This window comes from Pristiophorus japonicus, chromosome 2, assembly GCF_044704955.1.
Source record: "Pristiophorus japonicus isolate sPriJap1 chromosome 2, sPriJap1.hap1, whole genome shotgun sequence".
Taxonomy (NCBI): Eukaryota; Metazoa; Chordata; class Chondrichthyes; family Pristiophoridae; genus Pristiophorus; species Pristiophorus japonicus.
Window position 1 is genome coordinate 24,050,262 of NC_091978.1, and position 22,109 is coordinate 24,072,370.

Consider the following 22,109-nt stretch of genomic DNA (forward strand, 5'->3'; position numbering starts at 1 on the left):
AAGTCATCCTCCACTCCGGGAGACGGCCAAAGAAGCAGAAGAAGGTATAAGTACAAGTTATTGTTATATTTGTTCTCACTGCTGTGGCACCCAGTTTGATCCTGTTTGCTTCCTGAGTTGAACATGTCAGGTGACAGGAATAGCCAAGATTTGTCGTTGTAGTGCATTACGTCCATACATGGCAAGCTTGATCACTTGATACCCAGCCCACTTGCGGTGCAACGTTAATGAGTTTTTAACCAGCACACAGCAACGATCATCCGTGATACACCACTGCATGGACTTCCCTTTGGCCCATTGGTGGAGAGCCTTCGGGTGCCTCTGCCTTCTCCTCTGGAATTCCTCTGCCTTCAGTCTTCTCTTTGGCCGCCTTCTCAACACTAGTCTTTTCAACCTTCTAGTCACATCATCCAATCTCTTCCGCCATGGCCTGCTGTCCATTGCCTATTGATTCCTATTCCCCTAATGACTCCCCCCGCCAACCCCACAAAAGCATCTGTTTTGCATTAATTTGAAAGAAAGACTTGCATTTATATAGTGCCTTTCACGACCACTGGATGTCTCAAAGCGCTTTTCAGCCAATGAAGCACTTTTGAAGTGTCGTCACTGTTGTAATGTGGAAATGCGGCAGCCAATTAATGAACAGCAAGCTCACACAAATAGCAATGTGATAATGAGCAGATCATCTGTTTTTGTTGTGTTGATTGAGGGATAAGTATTTGCCAGGACACCGGGGATAACTTCTTTGAAATAGTGCCATGGGATCTTTAGCTGAGAGAGCAGACGGGGCCTCGGTTTAACGTAATTTGCCTAAAGTCTGACTGAATCATCCACCTCTCTCCCTGTGACTAACCGTATCACTCACTACGTAAGATCTTACTGTTTGACTATAATGTATCACTATTTATTTTATACTACTTGCTGACTTTGGTGAAATGAATCCTTTTTTGCCAATGCCCCATAAAATCAAGCAAGGAGCAGACCATCCTGAACAGCAAAACCGCCTCTTGGAAGTATCTGCCAAAGAGTTGATTGAAAATTATTTTCATGAGTGCCAAAGAGATCACTTACACCCTTCAGCTTTGTGGCAGCAGTCAGATACACAGAGCCTTTGGAACCAGCCCTGTCCGTGGGTCAGCTGTGTCTCAGTGGGCAGCACCCTCGCATCTGCGTCAGAAGGTTGTGGGTTTAAGTCCCACTCCAAAAGCTTGTGCACATAAATCTAGGCCGACACTCCCAGTGCAGTGCTGAGGGAGTGCTGCACTGTCGGAAGTGCTGTCTTTCAGATGAGACGTTAAACCGAGGCCCCGTCTGCCCTCTCAAGTGGATGGAAAAGATCAACGAATGGCACTATATCGAAGAAGAGCAGGGGACTTCTCCCCGGTGTCCTGGCCAATGTTTATCCCTCAATCAACATAACAAAAAACAGATTATCTGGTCATTGTCACATTGCTGTTTGTGGGAGCTTGCTGTGCGCGCCTCATTTTCCCACATTACAACAGTGACTACACTCCAAAAAGTACTTCATTGGCTGTAAAGCGCTTTGAGACATCCTGTGGTCGTGAAAGGCGCTATATACATGCATGTCTTTCTCTCTTTCTCTTTAAAATGTGGAGCCCAGATTTGGACGCATACTTCAGCTGAGGCCTAACCAGTGACTTATAAAGTTTCTTGCTTGTGTGCTTCATGCCGCTATTTATAAAGCTAAGGATCCCGTCTGCTTTTTTTGAAAACAACCTTTTCAACTTGTTCTGTCACCTTCAAAGATGTGTGTATGTGAGTCCCCAGGTCTCTCTGTTCATGCACCCCCTTTACAATTGTACCATTTCATTTACATTGGCTCTCCTCCATTTTGCTTCAAAAAGGCATCACTTCCCACTTTTCTGCATTAAACTTTATCTGCCGTGTGTCGCCATGTTTCACCAGTCTGTCCATGTTTTACCGAAGTCAAGTAGCAAAACGGTTTCTCATCTAACTCAACCACCGGGTGAGCTTAACTTAAGCATTCTTAGGTTGCATGCCCAGCGCAAACAGTTCTAATAATTCCCATCCAATTATTCAACCTTCGTCGTAAGCCTTTTCACAGGTTTCCAGAACTTTCTGCAGAGCTTTCTCGAGCCTTTGCGTTCGCTAATGTTTTCGACCACTGGCACACCCTGCTGTGCAATGTGCAGGAATTCAGGAAACCTGTGGATCTTTGATAGCTTTTCAGCAAGTCCCACAACAAATGGCTGCCTCTCTTCAGCTGCCGCACTTTGATGGACAGGGGCATCTGTTTTCCAAAAATAAACCCACTGGCTGCAGTCCCCCTTCTGAAGCCGGGGGTGGGGGGTGGGGGGGGAAAGAGATAATATACACAACATTGCAGGATTAATAAACTAACTCGGGCAAACGCCTCTTCTGTCTTTGAAAATAGACAATTCCTATGACCATGATTCTTTGTCAGCAGTTGCAGGGATGCGTTTTTATAAATTAATCTCGGCCCAACATCTCAGTGGGTTATGTCCCCCCCTCGACCCCCATCTCTCCCTGCCCCTCCACCCTTTCTGATTTGGTACAGGCTGGATGAGGCAGACCATGTATAGAGCTGGTTTACAGGCCTCTGAAGGTGCCAAGATAACTGGAGATTAAGTGGCCAAGGTTAAAGCCCGTTCTGCTGTGCTCTCGCTCATTCCCTCAATGACGGCTGGCGACATGGAAAAAGTAGAAATCTTCGACACGGACGGCAAGGGCAGGGGCCTGAAGTCGAAGCAGGACTTTTGGAGTGGCGATGTGGTCTTCGCTGAGCCAGCGTACTCTGCAGTTGTGTTTGACAAGTAAGTTAGTACGTCCACTTATTGCGCAACACAAACTGCTTCCTGTTGCTCCATTGTAGGCAGTAGTAGTCGGTTTAGGGTCGTGTATGGGTAGTCCTTATTTAAACCTGAGCTGTGGCTCAGGGGGTAGGACTCTTGCCTCTGAGTTAGAAGGTTGTGGGTTCTAGTCCCACTCCAGGGACTTGAGCACCAAAGAAATCAAGGCTGACACTCCAGTGCAGTGCTGAGGGAGCACCGCACTGCCGAAGGTGCCATCTTTCCGATGAGACATTAAACCGAGGTCCCGTCTGTTCATGGCACTATTTCGAAGAAGAACAGGTGAGTTATCCCCGGTGTCCTGGCTAATATTTATTCCTCAAACAACATAACAAAAAAATTAATTATCTGGTCATTATCACATTGCTGTTTGTGGGAGCTTGCTGTGCGCAAATTGGCTGCTGCGTTTCCTACATTACAACAATGACTACACTCCCAAATACTTCATTGGCTGTAAAGCGCTTTGAGACGCCTGGTGTTCATGAAAGGCGCTATATAAATCCAAGTCTTTCTTTCCTTCTTTTTATAGCAGCACTTGTGCAATATTTCATTTATTATTTAATGTCTAATTGATGGAGTTTCTTGTGTGAATTCTTTCAGGGTGTTTCCCTCTCCTAATTTTCTCTCCTGTTCTCTTGAAGCTGAGTTCTTGGTTCAATGGGATTCTGTAGTCCTGCAGTAAAGAAAGAAAGACTTGCATTTCTACAGTGCCTTTTATGACCACCAGACCTCCTACAGTGCTTGACAGCCATTGAAGTGCTTTCTGAAGTGTAGTCACTGTAGGAAATGCGGCGGTCAATTTGCACGCAGCAAGCTCCCGTAAACAGCAACGTGATAATGATCAAACAAGCTGTCTTTTTAGTGATGTTCAGTGGTGAGCTACTGAGCTCAGTAACTGATCTTAGCAGGTTTTCAAAGTGGAGATATTTCTTTAGGGGCTGAGTTTCCGAATTCTGTCCATTATTCTGTGGAAACCACAAATGAGTGGCTTCTTATAATTTTGCTTATTTGTTATTAGGATGCAGGCAACATTGACAAAGCCTCGTTATTTTTTTAATTGCCTGTCCCTAGTTGCCCTGAGAAGGCGGTGGTGGGTCTGCTGTTGAAAATGCTTGTGGTGATGAGGTTCCCTGTTAATGATGTTTGGTGGGATATTCCAGGAATTTAACCTGGTGATGATGAAGGAATGGTGCTGTGTGTCCAAGTCAGGATTGTTGTGGCTTCGAGGAGAATGTGGAGGGGATGATGTTCCTCTGATTCTGCTGCCCTTACCTTTCTTGGTGCTTGTCGAGGTTGTGGGCTGGGATGTGATGTTGAAATGAAGTTGGTGAGTTGTTGCAGTGAATCTCGTAGATTGTACGTACTGCAGCCATAGTGTGCTGGCAATGGAGGGGCTGGGTGTTGAGTCCAGTGGCAGGGATTACCGATCAAGCAGACCACTCGGTCCGAGATGGTATCGAGCTTCAAATGTTGTTTCCGCTGTGCCCATCCAGGCCAGTGGCTAATCGGCCCTTTGAGCCTGCTCCACTATTCAATAAGATCATGGCTGATCTTCTACCTCAACTCCACTTTCCTGCACTATCCCCATATCCCTTGATTCCCTTAATATCCCAAAATCTATCGATCTCTGTCTTGAATATACTCAACGACTGAGCCTCCACATCCCTCTGGGGTATAGAATTCCAAAGATTCACCACCCTCTGAGTGAAGACATTTCTGCTCCTCTCAATCCTAAATGGCTGACCACTTATTCTGAGACTGTGAACCCTGGTTCTAGACTCCCCAGCTGGGGGAAACATCCTCCCTGCATCTACCCAGTCAAGCCCTGTAATGAGCCCTGTTTCAATGAGATCACCTCTCATTCTTCTAAACTCTAGATAATATAGGCCTAGTCTACTCAATCTCTCATCATAGGACAATCCTATGTGAGTATTGCATCACAGTCCTGACTTGAGCCTTGTAAATTATGAGAGGCTTTGAGTGGTCAGGAGGTGAGCCACTTGTTGCAGAGTACCCAACCTTGCTTTGCACTTGGAGCTGTGCTATTGATGTGGCTGGTCCAGTTCAGCCTCTGGTCAATGGTGACCCCTCCAAGCTGTTGATTGAGGGGGACTCAGTGATGATGGCGTCGTTGGAGACCAGGGGGATATGGTTAGGCCAAATCTTGTTCGAGATGATCATTACCTGTGCGGCGAGACAATTACCTGCCTGGATTGTGTTCAAGATCCTACAAATCCCCTGGGAGGACAGACACACCAACATTACCGTCCTCAACTAGGCCAACATCCTCAGCATTGAAGCACTGCCCACACTTGATCAGCGCCGCTGGGCAGGCCACATCGTTCGCATGCCAGACACGAGACTCCCAAAGCAAGCGCTCTACTCGGAATTCCTTCACAGCAAATGAGCCAAAAGTGGGCAGAGGAAACGTTACAAGGACACCCTCAAAGCTTCCTTAAAAAAAATGCAACATCCCCACCGATACCTGGGAGTCCCTGGCCGATGACTGCCCAAAGTGGAGGAAGTGCATCCGGGAGGGCGCTGAGCACCTCGAGTCCCATCGCCGAGAGCGTGCAGAAATCAAGCGCAGGCAGCGGAAAGAGTGTGTGGCAAACTTGGCCCATCCCCCCCTTTCCCTCAACGACTGTCTGTCCCACCTGTGACAGGGACTGTGGTTCTTGTATTGGACTGTTCAGCCACCTAAGGACTCATTTTTAGAGTAGAAGCAAGTCTTCCTCGATTCCGAGGGACTGCCTATGATGATGATGATGATGTGCTCAGGGTCCTGCTATAGATTGGCACGGACAGCTTCATTATCGGCAGCATTGTGAATGGAGCTGAACGCTGTGGGATTATCAGTGAACAGCCCCAGTCTGGACCTTCTGCAGGAGCAGTCAGTGATGAAGCAGCTGAAGATGGTTGGGCAGAGGACACTTCCCTGAGAAACAGCTGCAGCAACATCCTGGGACTCTCATGATTGGCTTCCATTAAATCACAGCCATCTTCCTTTGTGTTCTCTTTTCCTGTGGGAGTGTTTTGCTGCAGTCTCCAACTGACCTCAGTTTTCCTAGGGTTCCTTGGTTCCCTACTCAGTTAAAAACTGGCTTGAGGGAAACCAGCATTGTGTTCTTGCATCTACATCTGGACCAAAGCTATTTCAAGACGTGGAGCTGTGAGGTTCTGGCAGAAGCCGAACCGAGCGTGAGCAGCTTATTGGTGAATGGGTGTTGTTTGATACCGCTGTTAATGGCTCCCTCTGTTACTTTGCAGCTTTCCGAATTAAAAGTGCTTTAACCGGAGAATCTGGAGAAATTAATTAAATAAAGTGAAGTACGGAACACAAGAGTTAATAAATCAAGGAAATTAATAGGTGGGATTCACAAATTCTCAGGTAGTTGAAATTAAGTAACTAAAATAAGGCACAAAAGTTGGAAATGTAATTACAGAGGATATATGGCACAGAAACAGGCTATTCGGCTCAACCAGTCCGTGCTCCACCCGAGCCTTTCCTCGTGAATGGATTAAATAACTGCGATTGACAAATTAAATATGGCCATTCCATAGAATGGATGAAATGAAGTAAATAATGTGGGCCCAGAATGCAGCCATTAGTGGACTGATTGAACAAGCAGGCATCAAATTCAAAAATAGACATTCGGAAAATGAGGAAAACACCAATAAGTAAAGAAAAGAAAGACTTGCATCGAAATGGCACCTTTCCTGACCAATGAAGTGCTTTTGGAGTGTAGTCACTGTTGTAATCTGTGAAACGTGGCAGTCAATTTGCGCACAGCAAGCTCCCACTAACAGCAATATGATAATGACCAGATCATTTGTTTTTGTTACGTTACTTGAGGGATAAATATTGGCCAGAACACCAGGGCTATCTCCCCCGCTCTTCTTCGAAATAATAAAAACATAAGAACATAAGAATTAGGAACAGGAGTAGGCCATCTAGCCCCTCGAGCCTGCTCCGCCATTCAAAAAGATCATGGCTGATCTGGCCGTGGACTCAGCTCCACTTACCCGCCCGCTCCCCATAACCTTAATTCCCTTATTGGTTAAAAATCTATCTATCTGTGACTTGAATACATTCAATGAGCTAGCCTCAACTGCTTCCTTGGGCAGAGAATTCCACAGATTCACAACCCTCTGGGAGAAGAAATTCCTTCTCAACTCGGTTTTAAATTGGCTCCCCCGTATTTTGAGGCTGTGCCCCCTAGTTCTAGTCTCCCCGACCAGTGGAAACAACGTCTCTGCCTCTATCTTGTCTATCCCTTTCATTATTTTAAATGTTTCCATAAGATCACCCCTCATCCTTCTGAACTCCAACGAGTAAAGACCCAGTCTACTCAATCTATCATCATAAGGTAACCCCGTCATCTCCGGAATCAGCCTAGTGAATCGTCTCTGTACCCGCTCCAAAGCTAGTATATCCTTCCTTATGTAAGGTGACCAAAACTGCACGCAGTACTCCATGGGACATGGGATCTTTTACGTCCATGTGAGAGGGCAGACGGGGCCCTTGGTTTAATGTCTGATCTGAAAGACGGCACCTCCGACAGTGCAGCACTCCCTCAGTACAGCACTGGAGTGTCAGCCTAGATTTATGTGCCACAGTGCCAACTATTGTCAAGAGCTCGCAACTACACTGCGATCACTGAAGGGGAAATGCTGACGTCGCCATTTCCAGTGGTAAATTTTCGCACGGAGCTAGAATCCAAACTTGTGACAGCAGGAAGTAAAGAATTGTATGGGGGAGGTGGGGTGGGGGAGGTGGGGGGGGGGGGGGCGGGCTACAGGGGCGCTAAAGGGTTTGCAGCCGTTAGCGTCGACCTTCACGCCTATCGGCAAATTCAGTGTGCCGGCACCGGCGGTGCTGAGGAGTATCGCCCGGGAGCATCGCGCCGGTGTGCTACGCCCCCGGTATCGACACACAGGCAAAATTTGGCACCCGTAGTGCCACCGCCAGAGAAAGCTGGCGGTCCGAGCTGTCCCGGGGCGCTAAGGGAAGGAATGACCGCATGAGGTAAGTGTGAGTAGCATATATCTTTTTACGATTTAACTTTATTTGGGGTGAGTAATGTAGAGGGAATATTTTTGTGTTGATTGGTCCGGTTTTTGTTGTTGTTGCAGGAAGGCCTCTCGTAGGTCATTACGAAGCCGGCTCTTTAGCTCGGGATATTCAGTTGCTCACCCGGCCTAGTGCCCTAAGACAAGTGTGGAACGCTTTCCTTGGCGCTCCGCTCCACTCTCAGGGCACAACCACTGAAAGTTGCTGTTTCCATCTTTAAAAATTTTCCAGCGCTACATTAGCGCCTTAGGAACCCTCCAACCAAATTTCTAGCCCATTGAACCTGTTGTCCTTGCATATGGTAAAATGAGGCATCTGCAGGCTCCAGGTTTTCCTCCCACGAGACATATGGCAGACGAGAAAACTCGCAAGAAATGACCATCTGCTTCCAAAGGTTGCACAGCTATAAAAAAGCCAGCACTCAAAAGCATCTCTGAATATTCAATCGATAGTGCTCTCAATTATACGTCGGAAAGTTCTACGTTCAAGCCCCACTCCAGAGCATATAATCCAGGCCAATCCTTCAGTGATGGAGTGCTGCACTGTTGAAAGTTTTTTGGGTGAGACTTTGAACCAAGGAGGATGTAAAAGATCCCATGGTGCTAATTCAGAACAGCACGCGAGTTCTCCTGGTGTCCTGACCAACATTTACCTCTCAATTCAACACCACAAAGAACAAATTATCTGGCCATTTATCTCACTGCTGTGTGGGCTTCATTTCCGCCTGCAGTGACTATACCTCAAAAGTAGGTCACTGGCTGTAAAGTGCTTTGGGGCATACTGAGGACGTGAAAAGCACTTTATAAATGCAAGTTCTTTCCTTCTTTATGTCAAAACAACAGGGATTTGAAGAACAGGCTGAGATCACTGAGGATGGGGAGTTGCTCAGTGTTGGGGCTGACGGAAGTAAGAAGGGAGAAAGTTAGGGGGCAGTAAACGTTAAGGATTTGAAAAGGGATATGTGAGGGATGGAAGAGGTGGAAGTGCTCCAAGGCGGAGACCCAATAGGGGAGACTTGGGGACGGTGAGTTAGATGAGGCTGGGGTTGGATGGTGCAATGTATTTGCTTTGTGGGTTCTTTGCTTAAGAATTCATAGCTACACATTGCTCTTAAGAACTAGTTGCTTTATTAACAAAGCTTTAACAATCACACTTCACATTACCAGTTCAACCACCAGGCTCACAACTACCTGCCTCATCGTGGATCCCCTGAACCTAACTGGCTGGGGTTTTATTGAGTCTTGTGAACATCACATGACTGGTTAAGCCACTCACAACTCAACTCTGAGGGAGCGCTGCACTGTTGGAGGTGACGTCTTTTGGATGCGACATTAAACCGAGGCCCCGTCTGCTCTCTCAAGTGGATGTAAAAGATCCCATGGCACTATTTCGAAGAAGAGTAGGGACAATATTTATCTCTCAATCAACATAACAAAAACAGATTATCACATCTGTTCATTATCACATTGCTGTTTCTGGGAACTTGCTTGTGCACAAATTGGTTGCTGCGTCTCCCACATAACAACAGTGACAACAACTCCAAAAGTACTTCATTGGCTGTAAAGCACTTTGAGACGTCCGGTGGTCGTGAAAGTCGCTATATAAATGCAAGTCTTTCTTTCTTTCTTATGGTGCGATTTGAACTGACATGCCCCGAGTTGCTAGTCCGGGACCATAAACACTACCCGACTGCGCCCACAATGTGGGTAAATGTGCCACACAGACTGGCACTGAGCCAGGCAGACCAGGAAGAGCCTGGTTTTGCTCTCCGTTCTGTGCTGGATTGGCCGATCTGTGAAGGGCATGTGTGCGGGTGTCGGGTGAGAACAGGACTGGGCTGAGCAACGGCAGCTCTGCCTTCAAACATACCACCAACGATGTCTCCGCAAGATCCTGCAAATCTCCTGGGAGGACAGACGCACCAACGTCAGTGTTCTTGATAGAAACATAGAAAATAGGTGCAGGAGTAGGCCATTCGGCCCTTCGAGCCTGCACCAGGCCAACATCCCCAGCATCGAAGCACTGACCACACTCGACCAGTTCCGTTGGGCGGGCCACATTGTCCGCATGCCCGACACAAGACTCCCAAAGCAAGCGCTCTACTCGGAACTCCGACACGGCGAGCGATCCCCAGGTGGGCAGTGGAAACATTTCAAGGACACCCTCAAAGACTCCTTGATAAAGGGCAACATTCCCACCGACACCTGGGAGTCCCTGGCCAAAGACCGCCCTAAGTGGAGGAAGAGCATCCAGGAGGGCGCTGAGCACCTCGAGTCTCGTCGCTGAGAGCCTGCAGAAAACAAGCGCGGGCAGCGGAAGGAGCGTGCGGCAAACCAGTCCCACCCACCCTTTCCTTCAACCAATGTCCGTCCCACCTGTGACAGAGACTGTAATTCCCGTATTGGACTGTACAGTTACCTGAGAACTCACTGTTAGAGTGGAAGCAAGTCTTCCTCGATTCCGAGGACTGCTTATGATGATGATGCTCATTGTCTGTGCTCCCGTATGGACAGGAAACGTGACTGAGGTGCCGGGAGGAGGGGGGGCACGGCCGGGGTGGGGGGGTGGGGGGAGCATGTTACAACACCCGTGGAATCAAAATCAAGTCAGAGTCAGCATCTTCAGGCGAGGAAGGAAGACATTTGGGGAGCGGGGGGGACAAATGAAGGGAAAAACAGAACCATGTCACTAAATGCATTCAGCATATGGCGAAACTGAAGAGTAACGTTGCACAACGAAATTTTAACCTTTCCTTGCTAAGGGCTGATAGATGATAGTTTGATGGAAGGTCAAGATGAAATGTCAAAAAGAGTTCATGGAGTTGCTGCCATAAGGGAATGCCATCATTCGGTGTAACTATTTAATGCTAATTGGCCACTTGTCATTGAAACTCCCTGTGATCAATTTGCTCTGTTCAGGTGCCGTGTTCATGCCCTTTAGCGTCAACCTTGGCATTCCCACCTCTGAGTCTGAAGGTTATAAGTTCAAGTCCCCCTTCCGAGACTGGAGTGCATAGTCTAGGTTGGCACTTCAGTGCAGTTCTGAGGGGGTGCCGTCTTTCAGATGAGATGTTAAACTGAGGACCAGTCTGCCCTTTCAGGTGAACATAAAAGATCCCATGGCACGATTCAAAGATGAGCAGGGGAATTCACCCTGTTGTCCTGGACAATATTTATCCCTTCCTACATTACTATAGTGACAATACTTCAAAAGTATATCAATGCAAACCTTCTTTCTCAATCAACATCATTAAAACAGAGAAAATCTGGTCATTATCACATTTCTGTTTGTGGGACTTTGTTGTGCACAAATTGGATGCTGCGTTTCCCACATTACAACAGTGACTACATTTCAAAAGTAATTGGATATAAAGCGCTTTGGGAGATCCTGACGTTGTGAAAGGCGCTATAGAAACTCAAGTTCTTTCGTTCCTACTGTTTTACCTACCAGTCTTTGTTTCCAATCCACCTGGGCCAGATCCCTTTTCAACTCATTGGAATTAGCTCTTGTCCAGTTGAATACCTTCACTGAAACGTGCTTCACTTGGCCTACTTCAGTCCCCAGAACTAGGTGAATTAATAGCACAGATATAAATAAATGGATTGAATAGCCATGGAGTCGTGGTTGCAGAGTGACCAAGGTTGGGAATGAAATATTCCAGGATATTTGATTTTTAGAAGAGAATGGCAAAGGAGGGGTGGTGGGGGGTGGGCGGGAAGGAGGGAGGTGGTAGCCTGAATAATAAAGTAAGCGAAAAAGACAGTAGAAATTATCTTGGCTCGGAAAAACAAAACGTAGTATCAGTTTGGGTGGAGCTAAGAAACAACAAGGGGCAGAAATCACGAGTCTATAGGCCCGCTAACAGTGGTTGTAGTGTCGGGCAGAGTATAAATCAGGAAATCAGAGAGTCATGCAACAAGGGTAATACAGTAATCATGGGGTCTATAACTTTCATACAGACCTGGCAAACCAAATTTGTAGAAATAGTTCAGAGAATTTATGGAATGCATTCAAAATAGTTTTCGAGATCAGTATATCAAGGAACTTACCAGGGAATTGGCAATTTTCGATCTAGTATTGTGCAATGAGACAGGGTTAATTAATAACCTTGCAGTAAAGGAGCCTCTAGGGAACAGTGATGATAATATGATAAAATTTTATGTTGAGTTTGAGAGTGATTTAGTTAAGACTGAAACTAGGGTCTTAAATATGAACAAAGCAATCTACATAGGTATGAGCGGTGAGTTGACTAAGGTAGGTTGGGAAAATAAATTAAAGGATTTGATAGTAGAGAAGCAATGGCAGACATTTAAAGAAATAATTCATAATTCACAACAAATTTCCTTTTCCTTGAGGAATAAAAACACCATGGAAAAAATGGTCCGCCTGTAGCTAACAAGATAAATTATTAGATTAAGAACATAAGAACATAAGAAATAGGAGCAGGAGTAGACCATTGGGCCCCTCAAGCCTGCTCCACCATTTAATAAGATCATGGCTGATCTGATCATGGACTCAGCTCCATTTCCCTGCCCGTCCCCTCATAACCCTTTACTCCTTTATCGCTCGATTAAAGGAAGAATTCTATATTGTTGCCTAAAAGAGTAGTAAGCCTGAGGATTGGGACAATTTTAGCGTTCAGCAAAGGAGGACCAAGAAATTGATAAAGAAATATAATGAGAGTAATCTAGTGAGAGACATAAAAACAGATTGTAAAAGCTTCTATCGTTATGGAAAAAGGAAAAGATTAGGAAAAGTAAATATGGGTCCCCCAGAAGCTGGGACAGGAGAAATTATAATGGGGAATAAGGAAATGGCAGAGGTATTAAACAAATACTTTGTGTCTGTCTTCATGGAAAAAAACACAAAAAACACTCGGAAATAGTAGCAACCAAGTGACTAGTCAGAATGAGGAACTGAAAGAAATTAGTATTAGTAATGAAATAGTACTTGAGAAATTAATGGGACTGAAAGTCAATATATCCCATCAACCTGAAGGCCTACATCCTAGGGTTTAAAAGAGTTGGCTATAGAGATAGTGGAAGCATTGATTGTCGAACAGTTCCCGCTGATTGGAAGGTAGAAAATGTAACCCTACTATTTAAGAAAGGAGGGAGAGAGAAAATGGGGAGCTACAGACCAGTTAGGCTGACATCAATACTAGGGAAAATGCTAGAATCTATTATTAAGGAAATGTTAACAGGCCACTTAGAAAGTAATAATAGGATTGGGCAACATGGATTTATGAAAGCGAAATCATGTTTGACAAATCTGTTACAGTTTTTTGAGGTTGTAATTTGCAGGATAGATATGAGGGATGCAGTGTATTTGAATTTTCAGAAGATTTTGATAAGGTGCCACACAAGGGGTTATTAAATTAGGGCTCATGGGATTGGGGGTATATACCAGCATGGATTGAGGATTAGTTAACAGACAGAAAACAGAGAGTAGGAATAAACGGGTCATTTTCGGGTTGGCGCTTGGGCCCCAGCTATTCACAATCTGTATCATTGATTTGGAGGAGGGGATCAAATGTAATATATCCAGGTTTGCTGAAGATACAAAGCTAGGTGGGAATGTAAGTTGTGAGGAGGATGCAAAGAGGCTTCAAGGGGATATAGACAGGTTAAGTGAGTGGACAAGGATATGGCAAATGGAATATAATGTGGAGAAATGTGAAGTTATCCACTTTGGTTGGAAAAATAGAAAAGCAGAGTGTTTTTTTAAGTGGTGAGAGATTGGGAAATGTTGGTGTTCAGAGGGACCTGGGTGTGTGTCCTTGTACACGAATCACTGAAAGTTAACATGCAGGTACAGCAAGCAATTAGGAAAGCAAATGGTATGTTGGCCCTTATTACAGAAGGATTTGAGTATAAGAGTAAAGACATCTTACTGCAATTGTATAGGGACTTGGTGAGACCGCACCTGGAGAATTGTGTGCAGTTTTGGTCTCTGTACCTAAGGAAGGATATACTTGCCATAGAGGAAGTGCAACCAGACTGATGCCTGGTATGGGGGATGGTCCTATGAGGAGAGATTGAGTAGACTAGGCCTATATTCTCTAGAGTTTAGAAGATTGAGAGGGGATCTTATTGAAACATATAAAAATCTTACAGGGCTTGACAGGGTAGATGCAGGGAAGATGTTTCCTCTGGCTGGGGAGTCTAGAACCAGGGATCACAGTCTCAGAATAAGGGGTCAGCCATTTAGGACTGAGATGAGGAGAAATTTCTTCAATCAGAGGGTGGTGAACCTTTGGAATTCTCTATCCCAGAGAGCTGTGGAAGCTCAGTCATTGAGTATATTCAAGGCAGAGATCGATAGATTTTTGGGACTCAAGGGATATGGGGACAGTGCTGGAAAGTGGAATTGAGGTGGAAAATCAGCCATGATCTCAATAAATGGTAGAGCAGGCTTGAGGGGTTTTTATTTCAAATAATATTCCACACTCCTCTTCCTTATTGCAATGTCTGCATCGCCCCTCTCTTTTGTGAAAACAGACACAAAGTATTCATTAAAAAACATACCCATGACTTCCGCCACCACACATAGGTTACCTTTATGGTGCCTAATAGGCCCTACTCTTTCTAGGAGGTTCTACACTAGGAAGTGTAACTACCCAGAATAACCATTTGAAAAATATATACATAATGAATGAGTAGGTTCAATAGTGTAGTATACATAGTAATTTAAAATTCCCATCCTTGTTTTCAAATCCCTCCATAGCCTTGCCCCTCCCTATCTCTGTAACCTCCTTAAGCCCCACAACCCTCCGAGATCTCTGCACTCCTCCAATTCTGGCCTCTTGAACATCCCCAATTTTAATCCCCCACTATTGGTGGCTGTGCCTTCAGCTGCCGAGGCCCCAAGCTCTGGAATTCCCTCCCTAAACCTCGCCGCCTCTCTAACTCTCACCTCTCACTCTCTCCTCCTTTAAGATGCTCCTTAACACTTACCTCTTTGACCAAGCTTTTGGTCACTGTTCCTAATATCTTCTTAAATAAAAACAGAAAATGCTGGAAATATTCAGCAGGTCAGGTAGCATTTGCGGAGAGTGAAATGGAGTTAGCATTTCAAGTTGATGATGCTTCATGGTACATCAGCCATTGAAAGTTGGCATGGCGGTGAAGAAGGCAAATATCATGTTGGCCTTCATATTAAGAGGATTTGAGTATAGGAGCAGGGAGGTCTTACTGCAGTTGTGCAGGGCCTTGGTGAGGCCGCACCTTGAATATTGTGTACAGTTTTGGTCTCCTAATCTGAGGAAGGACATTTTTGCTATTGACGGAGTGCAGCGAAGGTTCACCAGACTGATTCCCGGGATGGCAGGACTGACATATGAAGAATGACTGGATCGACTAGGCTTATATTCACTGAATTTAGAAGAATGAGAGGGGATCTCATAGCAAAATATAAAATTCTGACAGGATTGGACAGGTTAGATGCAGGAAGAATGTTCTTGATGTTGGGGAAGTCCAGAACCAGGGGTCACAGTCTAAGGATAAGGGGTACATAGAAACATAGAAACATAGAAAATAGGTGCAGGAGTAGGCCATTCGGCCCTTCTAGCCTGCACCGCCATTCAATGAGTTCATGGCTGAACATTCAACTTCAGTACCCCAATCCTGCTTTCTCACCATACCCCTTGATCCCCCTAGCAGTAAGGACTTCATCTAACTCCTTTTTGAATATATTTAGTGAATTGGCCTCAACAACTTTCTGTGGTAGAGAATTCCACAGGTTCACCACTCTCTGGGTGAAGAAGTTCCTCCGCATCTCGGTCCTAAATGGCTTACCCCTTATCCTTAGACTGTGACCCCTGGTTCTGGACTTCCCCAATATTGGGAACATTCTTCCTGCATCTAACCTGTCTAACCCCGTCAGAATTTTATATGTTTCTATGAGGTCCCCTCTCATTCTTCTGAACTCCAGTGAATACAAGCCCAGTTGATCCAGTCTTTCTTGATAGGTCAGTCCCGCCATCCCGGGAATCAGTCTGGTGAACCTTCGCTGCACTCCCTCAATAGCAAGAATGTCCTTCCTCAGGTTAGGAGACCAAAACTGTACACAATACTCCAGGTGTGGCCTCACCAATGCCCTGTACAACTGTAGCAACACCTCCCTGCCCCTGTACTCAAATCCCCTTGCTATGAAGGCCAACATGCCATTTGCTTTCTTAACCGCCTGCTGCACCTGCATGCCAACCTTCAATGACTGATGTACCATGACACCCAGGTCTCTTTGCACCTCCCCTTTTCCTAATCTGTCACCATTCAGATAATAGTCTGTCTCTCTGTTTTTACCACCAAAGTGGATAACCTCACATTTATCCACATTATACTTCATCTGCCATGCATTTGCCCACTCACCTAACCTATCCAAGTCGCTCTGCAGCCTCACAGCATCCTCCTCGCAGCTCACACTGCCACCCAACTTAGTGTCATCCGCAAATTTGGAGATACTACATTTAATCCCCTCATCTAAATCATTAATGTACAGTGTAAACAGCTGGGGCCCCAGCACAGAACCTTGCGGTACCCCACTAGTCACTGCCTGCCATTCTGAAAAGTACCCATTTACTCCTACTCTTTGCTTCCTGTCTGACAACCAGTTCTCAATCCATGTCAGTACACTACCCCCAATCCCATGTGCTCTAACTTTGCACATCAATCTCTTGTGTGGGACCTTGTAGAACGCCTTCTGAAAGTCCAAATATACCACATCAACTGGTTCTCCCTTATCCACTCTACTGGAAACATCCTCAAAAAATTCCAGAAGATTTGTCAAGCATGATTTCCCTTTCACAAATCCATGCTGACTTGGACCTATCATGTCACCTCTTTCCAAATGCACTGCTATGACATCCTTAATAATTGATTCCATCATTTTACCCACTACCGATGTCAGGCTGACCGGTCTATAATTCCCTGTTTTCTCTCTCCCTCCTTTTTTAAAAAGTGGGGTTACATTGGCTACCCTCCACTCCATAGGAACTGATCCAGAGTCAATGGAATGTTGGAAAATGACTGTCAACGCATCCACTATTTCCAAGGCCACCTCCTTAAGTACTCTGGGATGCAGTCCATCAGGCCCTGGGGATTTATCGGCCTTCAATCCCATCAATTTCCCCAACACAATTTCCCGGCTAATAAGGATTTCCCTCAGTTCCTCCTCCTTACTAGACCCCCCGACCCCTTTTATAACCGGAAGGTTGTTCGTGTCCTCCTTCGTGAATACCGAACCAAAGTACTTGTTCAATTGGTCCGCCATTTCTTTGTTCCCCGTTATGACTTCCCCTGATTCTGACTGCAGGGGACCTACGTTTGTCTTTACTAACCTTTTTCTCTTTACATATCTATAGAAACTTTTGCAATCCGTCTTAATGTTCCCTGCAAGCTTCTTCTCGTACTCCATTTTCCCTGCCCTAATCAAACCCTTTGTCCTCCTCTGCTGAGTTCTAAATTTCTCCCAGTCCCCAGGTTCGCTGCTATTTCTGGCCAATTTGTATGCCACTTCCTTGGCTTTAATACTATCCCTGATTTCCCTTGATAGCCACGGTTGAGCCACCTTCCCTTTTTTATTTCTATGCCAGACAGGAATGTACAATTGTTGTAGTTCATCCATGCGGTCTCTAAATGTCTGCCATTGCCCATCCACAGTCAACCCCTTAAGTATCATTCGCCAATCCATCTCAGCCAATTCACGCCTCATACCTTCAAAGTTAGCCTTCTTTAAGTTCTGGACCATGGTCTCTGAGTTAACTGTTTCATTCTCCATCCTAATGCAGAATTCCACCATATTATGGTCACTCTTCCCCAAGGGGCCTCGCACAACGAGATTGCTAATTAATCCTTTCTCATTACATAACACCCAGTCTAAGATGGCCTCCCCCCTAGTTGGTTCCTCGACATATTGGTCTAAAAAACCATCCCTTATGCACTCCAGAAAATCCTCCTCCACCGTATTGCTTCCAGTTTGGTTAGCCCAATCTATGTGCATATTAAAGTCACCCATTATAACTGCTGCACCTTTATTGCACGCACCCCTAATTTCCTGTTTGATGCCCTCCCCAACATCACTACTACTGTTTGGAGGTCTGTACACAACTCCCACTAACGTTTTTTGCCCTTTGGTGTTCTGCAGCTCTACCCATATAGATTCCACATCATCCAAGCTAATGTCCTTCCTAACTATTGCCTTAATCTCCTCCTTAACCAGCAATGCTACCCCACCTCCTTTTCCTTTTATTCTATCCTTCCTGAATGTTGAATACCCCTGGATGTTGAGTTCCCAGCCCTGCTCATCCTGGAGCCACGTCTCCGTAATCCCAATTACATCATATTTGTTAACATCTATTTGCACAGTTAATTCATCCACCTTATTGCGGATACTCCTTGCATTAAGACACAAAGCCTTTAGGCTTGTTTTTTTAACACCCTCTGTCCTTTTAGAATTTTGCTGTACAATGGCCCTTTTTGTTCTTTGCCTTGGGTTTCTCTGCCCTCCACTTTTCCTCATCTCCTTTCTGTCTTTTGTTTTTGCCTCCTTTTTGTTTCCCTCTATCTCCCTGCATTGGTTCCCATCCCCCTGCCATATTAGTTTAACTCCTCCCCAACAGCACTAGCAAACACTCCCCCGAGGACATTGGTTCCGATTCTGCCCAGGTGCAGGGTAAGCCATTTAGGACCGTGATGAGGAGAAACTTCTTCACTCAGAAAATTGTGAACCTGTGGAATTCTCTATCACAGAATGTTGTTGAGGCCAGTTCGTTAGATATATTCAAAAGGACGTGAGATGTGACCCTTACAGCTAAAGAGATCAAGGGGTACGGAGAGAAAGCAGGAATGGGGTATTGAAGTTGCATGATCAGCCATGATCTTATTGAATAGTGGTGCAGGCTCAAGGGGCCGAATGGCCTACTCCTGCAACTATTTTCTATGTTTCTATGTTTCTTCAGAATTGGAAAAAGTTTGAGATGTAACAGATTTTAAGCAAGTGCAGCTGCAGGGAAAGGGGGTGAGGGTCTGGGAGGAAAGGGAAAATCTGTGGGTAGAGAGTCGAGAACTAGAGGGCATGGTCCCAGGATAGGGGCTGGCCTTTTAAGACTGAGATGAGGAGAATTTCTTCACTCAGAAATCTTGTGAATCTTTGAAATTCTCTGACCCAAAGGGCTGTGGATGCTGAGTTGTTGAGTATATTCAAGGCTGAGATAGATAGAATTTTGGACTCCAAAGGAATTAAGGGATATGGGTTAAGGTCGTAGATCAGCCATGATCTTATTGAATGGTGGAGTGGACTCAAGGGGCCTTATGGCCTACTCCTGCTCCTATTTTTTATGATAGGGTGGAAGGTAGGAGAAATTAAATAACAAAAGGAATGATGGTGCAAGGTCTTATGTGGTTTGATATCAAATTTTCACTGATGATGCTTGTGTGAAGCGTTTTGTTTAAGGCGCTATATAAATGCAAGTTTTTGCTGTTGTTGTTAGTGAGGCTCTGTGCCCCAGTGGCCCCTTGTCAAATGTCCCATTTTTGAATCAGAGTGAAAATACTGAGTGAATCCGCCTGTTGTTGCCTGTGGAATCTCGAGTAAGGCTCCATTCGACACAACTCTGCATTCCCTTGCTAAAAATGAAGAACATCGACTTGTCTGCCAGTCTGCCTCCATATATAGAAACAAACCAGACCCACATCACTCAGCAAGCAGCAGTGTGTGGCTGGTGTGAAATTCCGTTCCTTGTGCCGTTGACACTAGGCTGATGGATCGAAAGCTGGATGGAGACAGATAAGAAAGGTTATGCAGGGGACTGTGTCACTGCTCCAACCATCAGTGCTTGTAATACAGCCCGGGCACACACAAGTAGCTTACAGAAGGCTTGCTGCACCGTGAGGCTCTGGACCTCAATTGTTGGCCTGTTCAGTGGTGAGATGGTTGAGCGAGGGTGGGAGCCAAATGGCGAGTGCTCTTCTCCTTCACCAGTTGGAGAAAGTTAGAGAAGACGAGAAGGCTGAATCCAGTTGTTTTTGTGAATTCGAGGCTAAAAATGTAATGAGTTAAAAGTGGTGGAATGAAGGCATAAAAGGTTAACAACATAGGTTGAACCTTCCTTATCCAGAACTCTCTTATCCAGAACTCCCTTAGCCAGAACTCCCTTAGCCAGATCCCCTCGTCCAGAACCATTCCTGGCCACTGGGTGGCGCATGCGCAGAACTCCAACATCAACAAATTGAACAAATTGAAATCCTTCCTCGCTGCCAACTCTCGCAATCGCTGGCCTGACCCCGTGATCCATTGCCCCCCTCACCCCCACAATGCTCTCTCTGCTGCACTCCCAGCCCCAAGCCAGCCAGACCCGATATCCCCTTGCTCAGTACCTGTACCATCCAATTTAACATGACCGCCCCTTGTCCGGAAATATCCCTTATCCAGAACAGGCCAGGTCCCGAGGGTTCCGGATAAGGGACGTTCAACCTGTACTTGCATTTATATAGCAACCTGTACTTGCATTTATATGCAACATAGTAAAAGTTCCCAACGCACTTTATAAAATATTTGACACTGAGCCAATAAAGGAGGCATTACGACAGGTGGTCAAAAGCTTGGTCAAAGAGATAGGTTTTAAGGACGGTCCTGAAGAAGGAGAGAGTGGTGGAGAGGCAGCAAGGTTTAGGGAGGGAATTACAGACCTTAGGGCCCAAACAGCTGAAGGCAAACAAGTCTGGAAATAATTAAAAGGCAGTTAAAAGTCTCTGGAAAATCGTAGGCTTGCATGTGGTACTTTATCAATTCCCTTTTGAAAGTCCATAGCTACAGCATCTCAGAGCACCATTTCCAGAAATAGATTTCTTTGAGCGTGAGATTGCAGATGGACTGGCAGAAGCCCCAGTGAACCATGTCGCTGTGCTCCTCCCTCTCGCAGTTCATCATGCCCCGCGAGTGGACCCCGCTCTCCGGCAGCCCCAACGGGAACCCGCGGTGAACCAAGGCCCCGTCTGCCCTCTCAGGTGGACGGAAAGGAATCCATGATATTATTTCAAAACAGGGCAGGGCGCTTTCCCTAGTAACCTGGTCAAGATCTATCCCTCAACCAACATTCAAGAACAGATTAACTGGTCATTATCACATTGCTGTTTGTGGGAGCTTGCTGTGCGCAAATTGGCTGCCGCGTTTCCCACATTACAACAGTGACTACACTCCAAAAGTACTTCATTGGCTATAAAGCACTTTGAGACGTCCTCATGAAAGGCGCTGTATAAATCCAAGTCTTTCTATCTTATACTTTCGGATGAGACGTTAAACCGAGGCCCTGTCTGCTCTCTCAGGTGGATGTAAAAGATCCCATGGCACTATTTCGACGAAGAGCAGGGAAGTTATCCCCAGTGCCCTGGCCAATATTTATCCCTCAATCAACATCACAAAAAAATCAGATTATCTGGTCAATATCACCTTGCTGTTTGTGGGAGCTTGCTGTGTGCAAATTGGCTGCCGCGTTTCCCACATTACAACAGTGACTACACTCCAAGAGTACTTCATTGGTTGTAAAGCGCTTTGGGACGTCCGGTGGTCGTGAAAGGCGCTATAGAAATCCAAGTCTTTGTTCCTTTCTTCTTCTTGCTTCTATTTGACATCTTCACAAGTTGGACAAAATATACTTGCAAGTTTGCGATCATACTGACTTTATCATTGCGGCAGCAAGAAAAAGCTTTGGGACATCAGTATGGGAGACCCCAGGGAACATCACAAACAGCTGGGAATGTAATCTAACAGTCTGAACTTTCCAGCAGATACGAGCACTAACGTCAGTGGAATTTTGCCAGGTAAAAACTTTAAAAAGAGATCAAAGTGGAAGTTGAGGCTTTTTAAATAACCTGGATTAATAAAGATATTTGAAAAGTCTAGAATATTCTTGGTTCGAAAAGCTGATCCACTGCTTACTATTCCTGAACCTCACTGAAGTGCGTTTAGTTGCCAGTTTGAGTGCAAGTCAGGAATGGAAATTCGGGCCGAGGCTCGGGATAAGTGGGAGCAGAGGTTACGGTCTGAAATTGTTGAACTCGATGTTGAGTCCAGAAGGCTGTAAAGTGCCGAATGGAAAGGTGAGGTGCTGTTCCTCGAGCTTGCACTGAACTTCGATAGAACAGTGCAAGAGGCCGAGGGCCGTGAGGTCAGAGTGGGAGTGCAGC

General features: G+C 45.7%; 1 protein-coding gene across 2 annotated transcripts in view; it reads left to right on the plus strand.

Annotated features, from left to right (window-relative positions):
* Nucleotides 1–2,500: 2,500 nt before the first annotated feature.
* Nucleotides 2,501–22,109, plus strand: part of LOC139229685 (histone-lysine N-methyltransferase Smyd1-like) — a 71,706-nt gene continuing 52,097 nt past the window's right edge. For both annotated transcript variants that reach the window (XM_070861207.1, XM_070861214.1), the window contains exon 1: nt 2,501–2,816. In XM_070861207.1, coding sequence (XP_070717308.1) covers nt 2,680–2,816 — 137 coding nt within the window. In that variant the 5' untranslated portion in view covers nt 2,501–2,679. The remainder of the gene's footprint in view (nt 2,817–22,109) is intronic.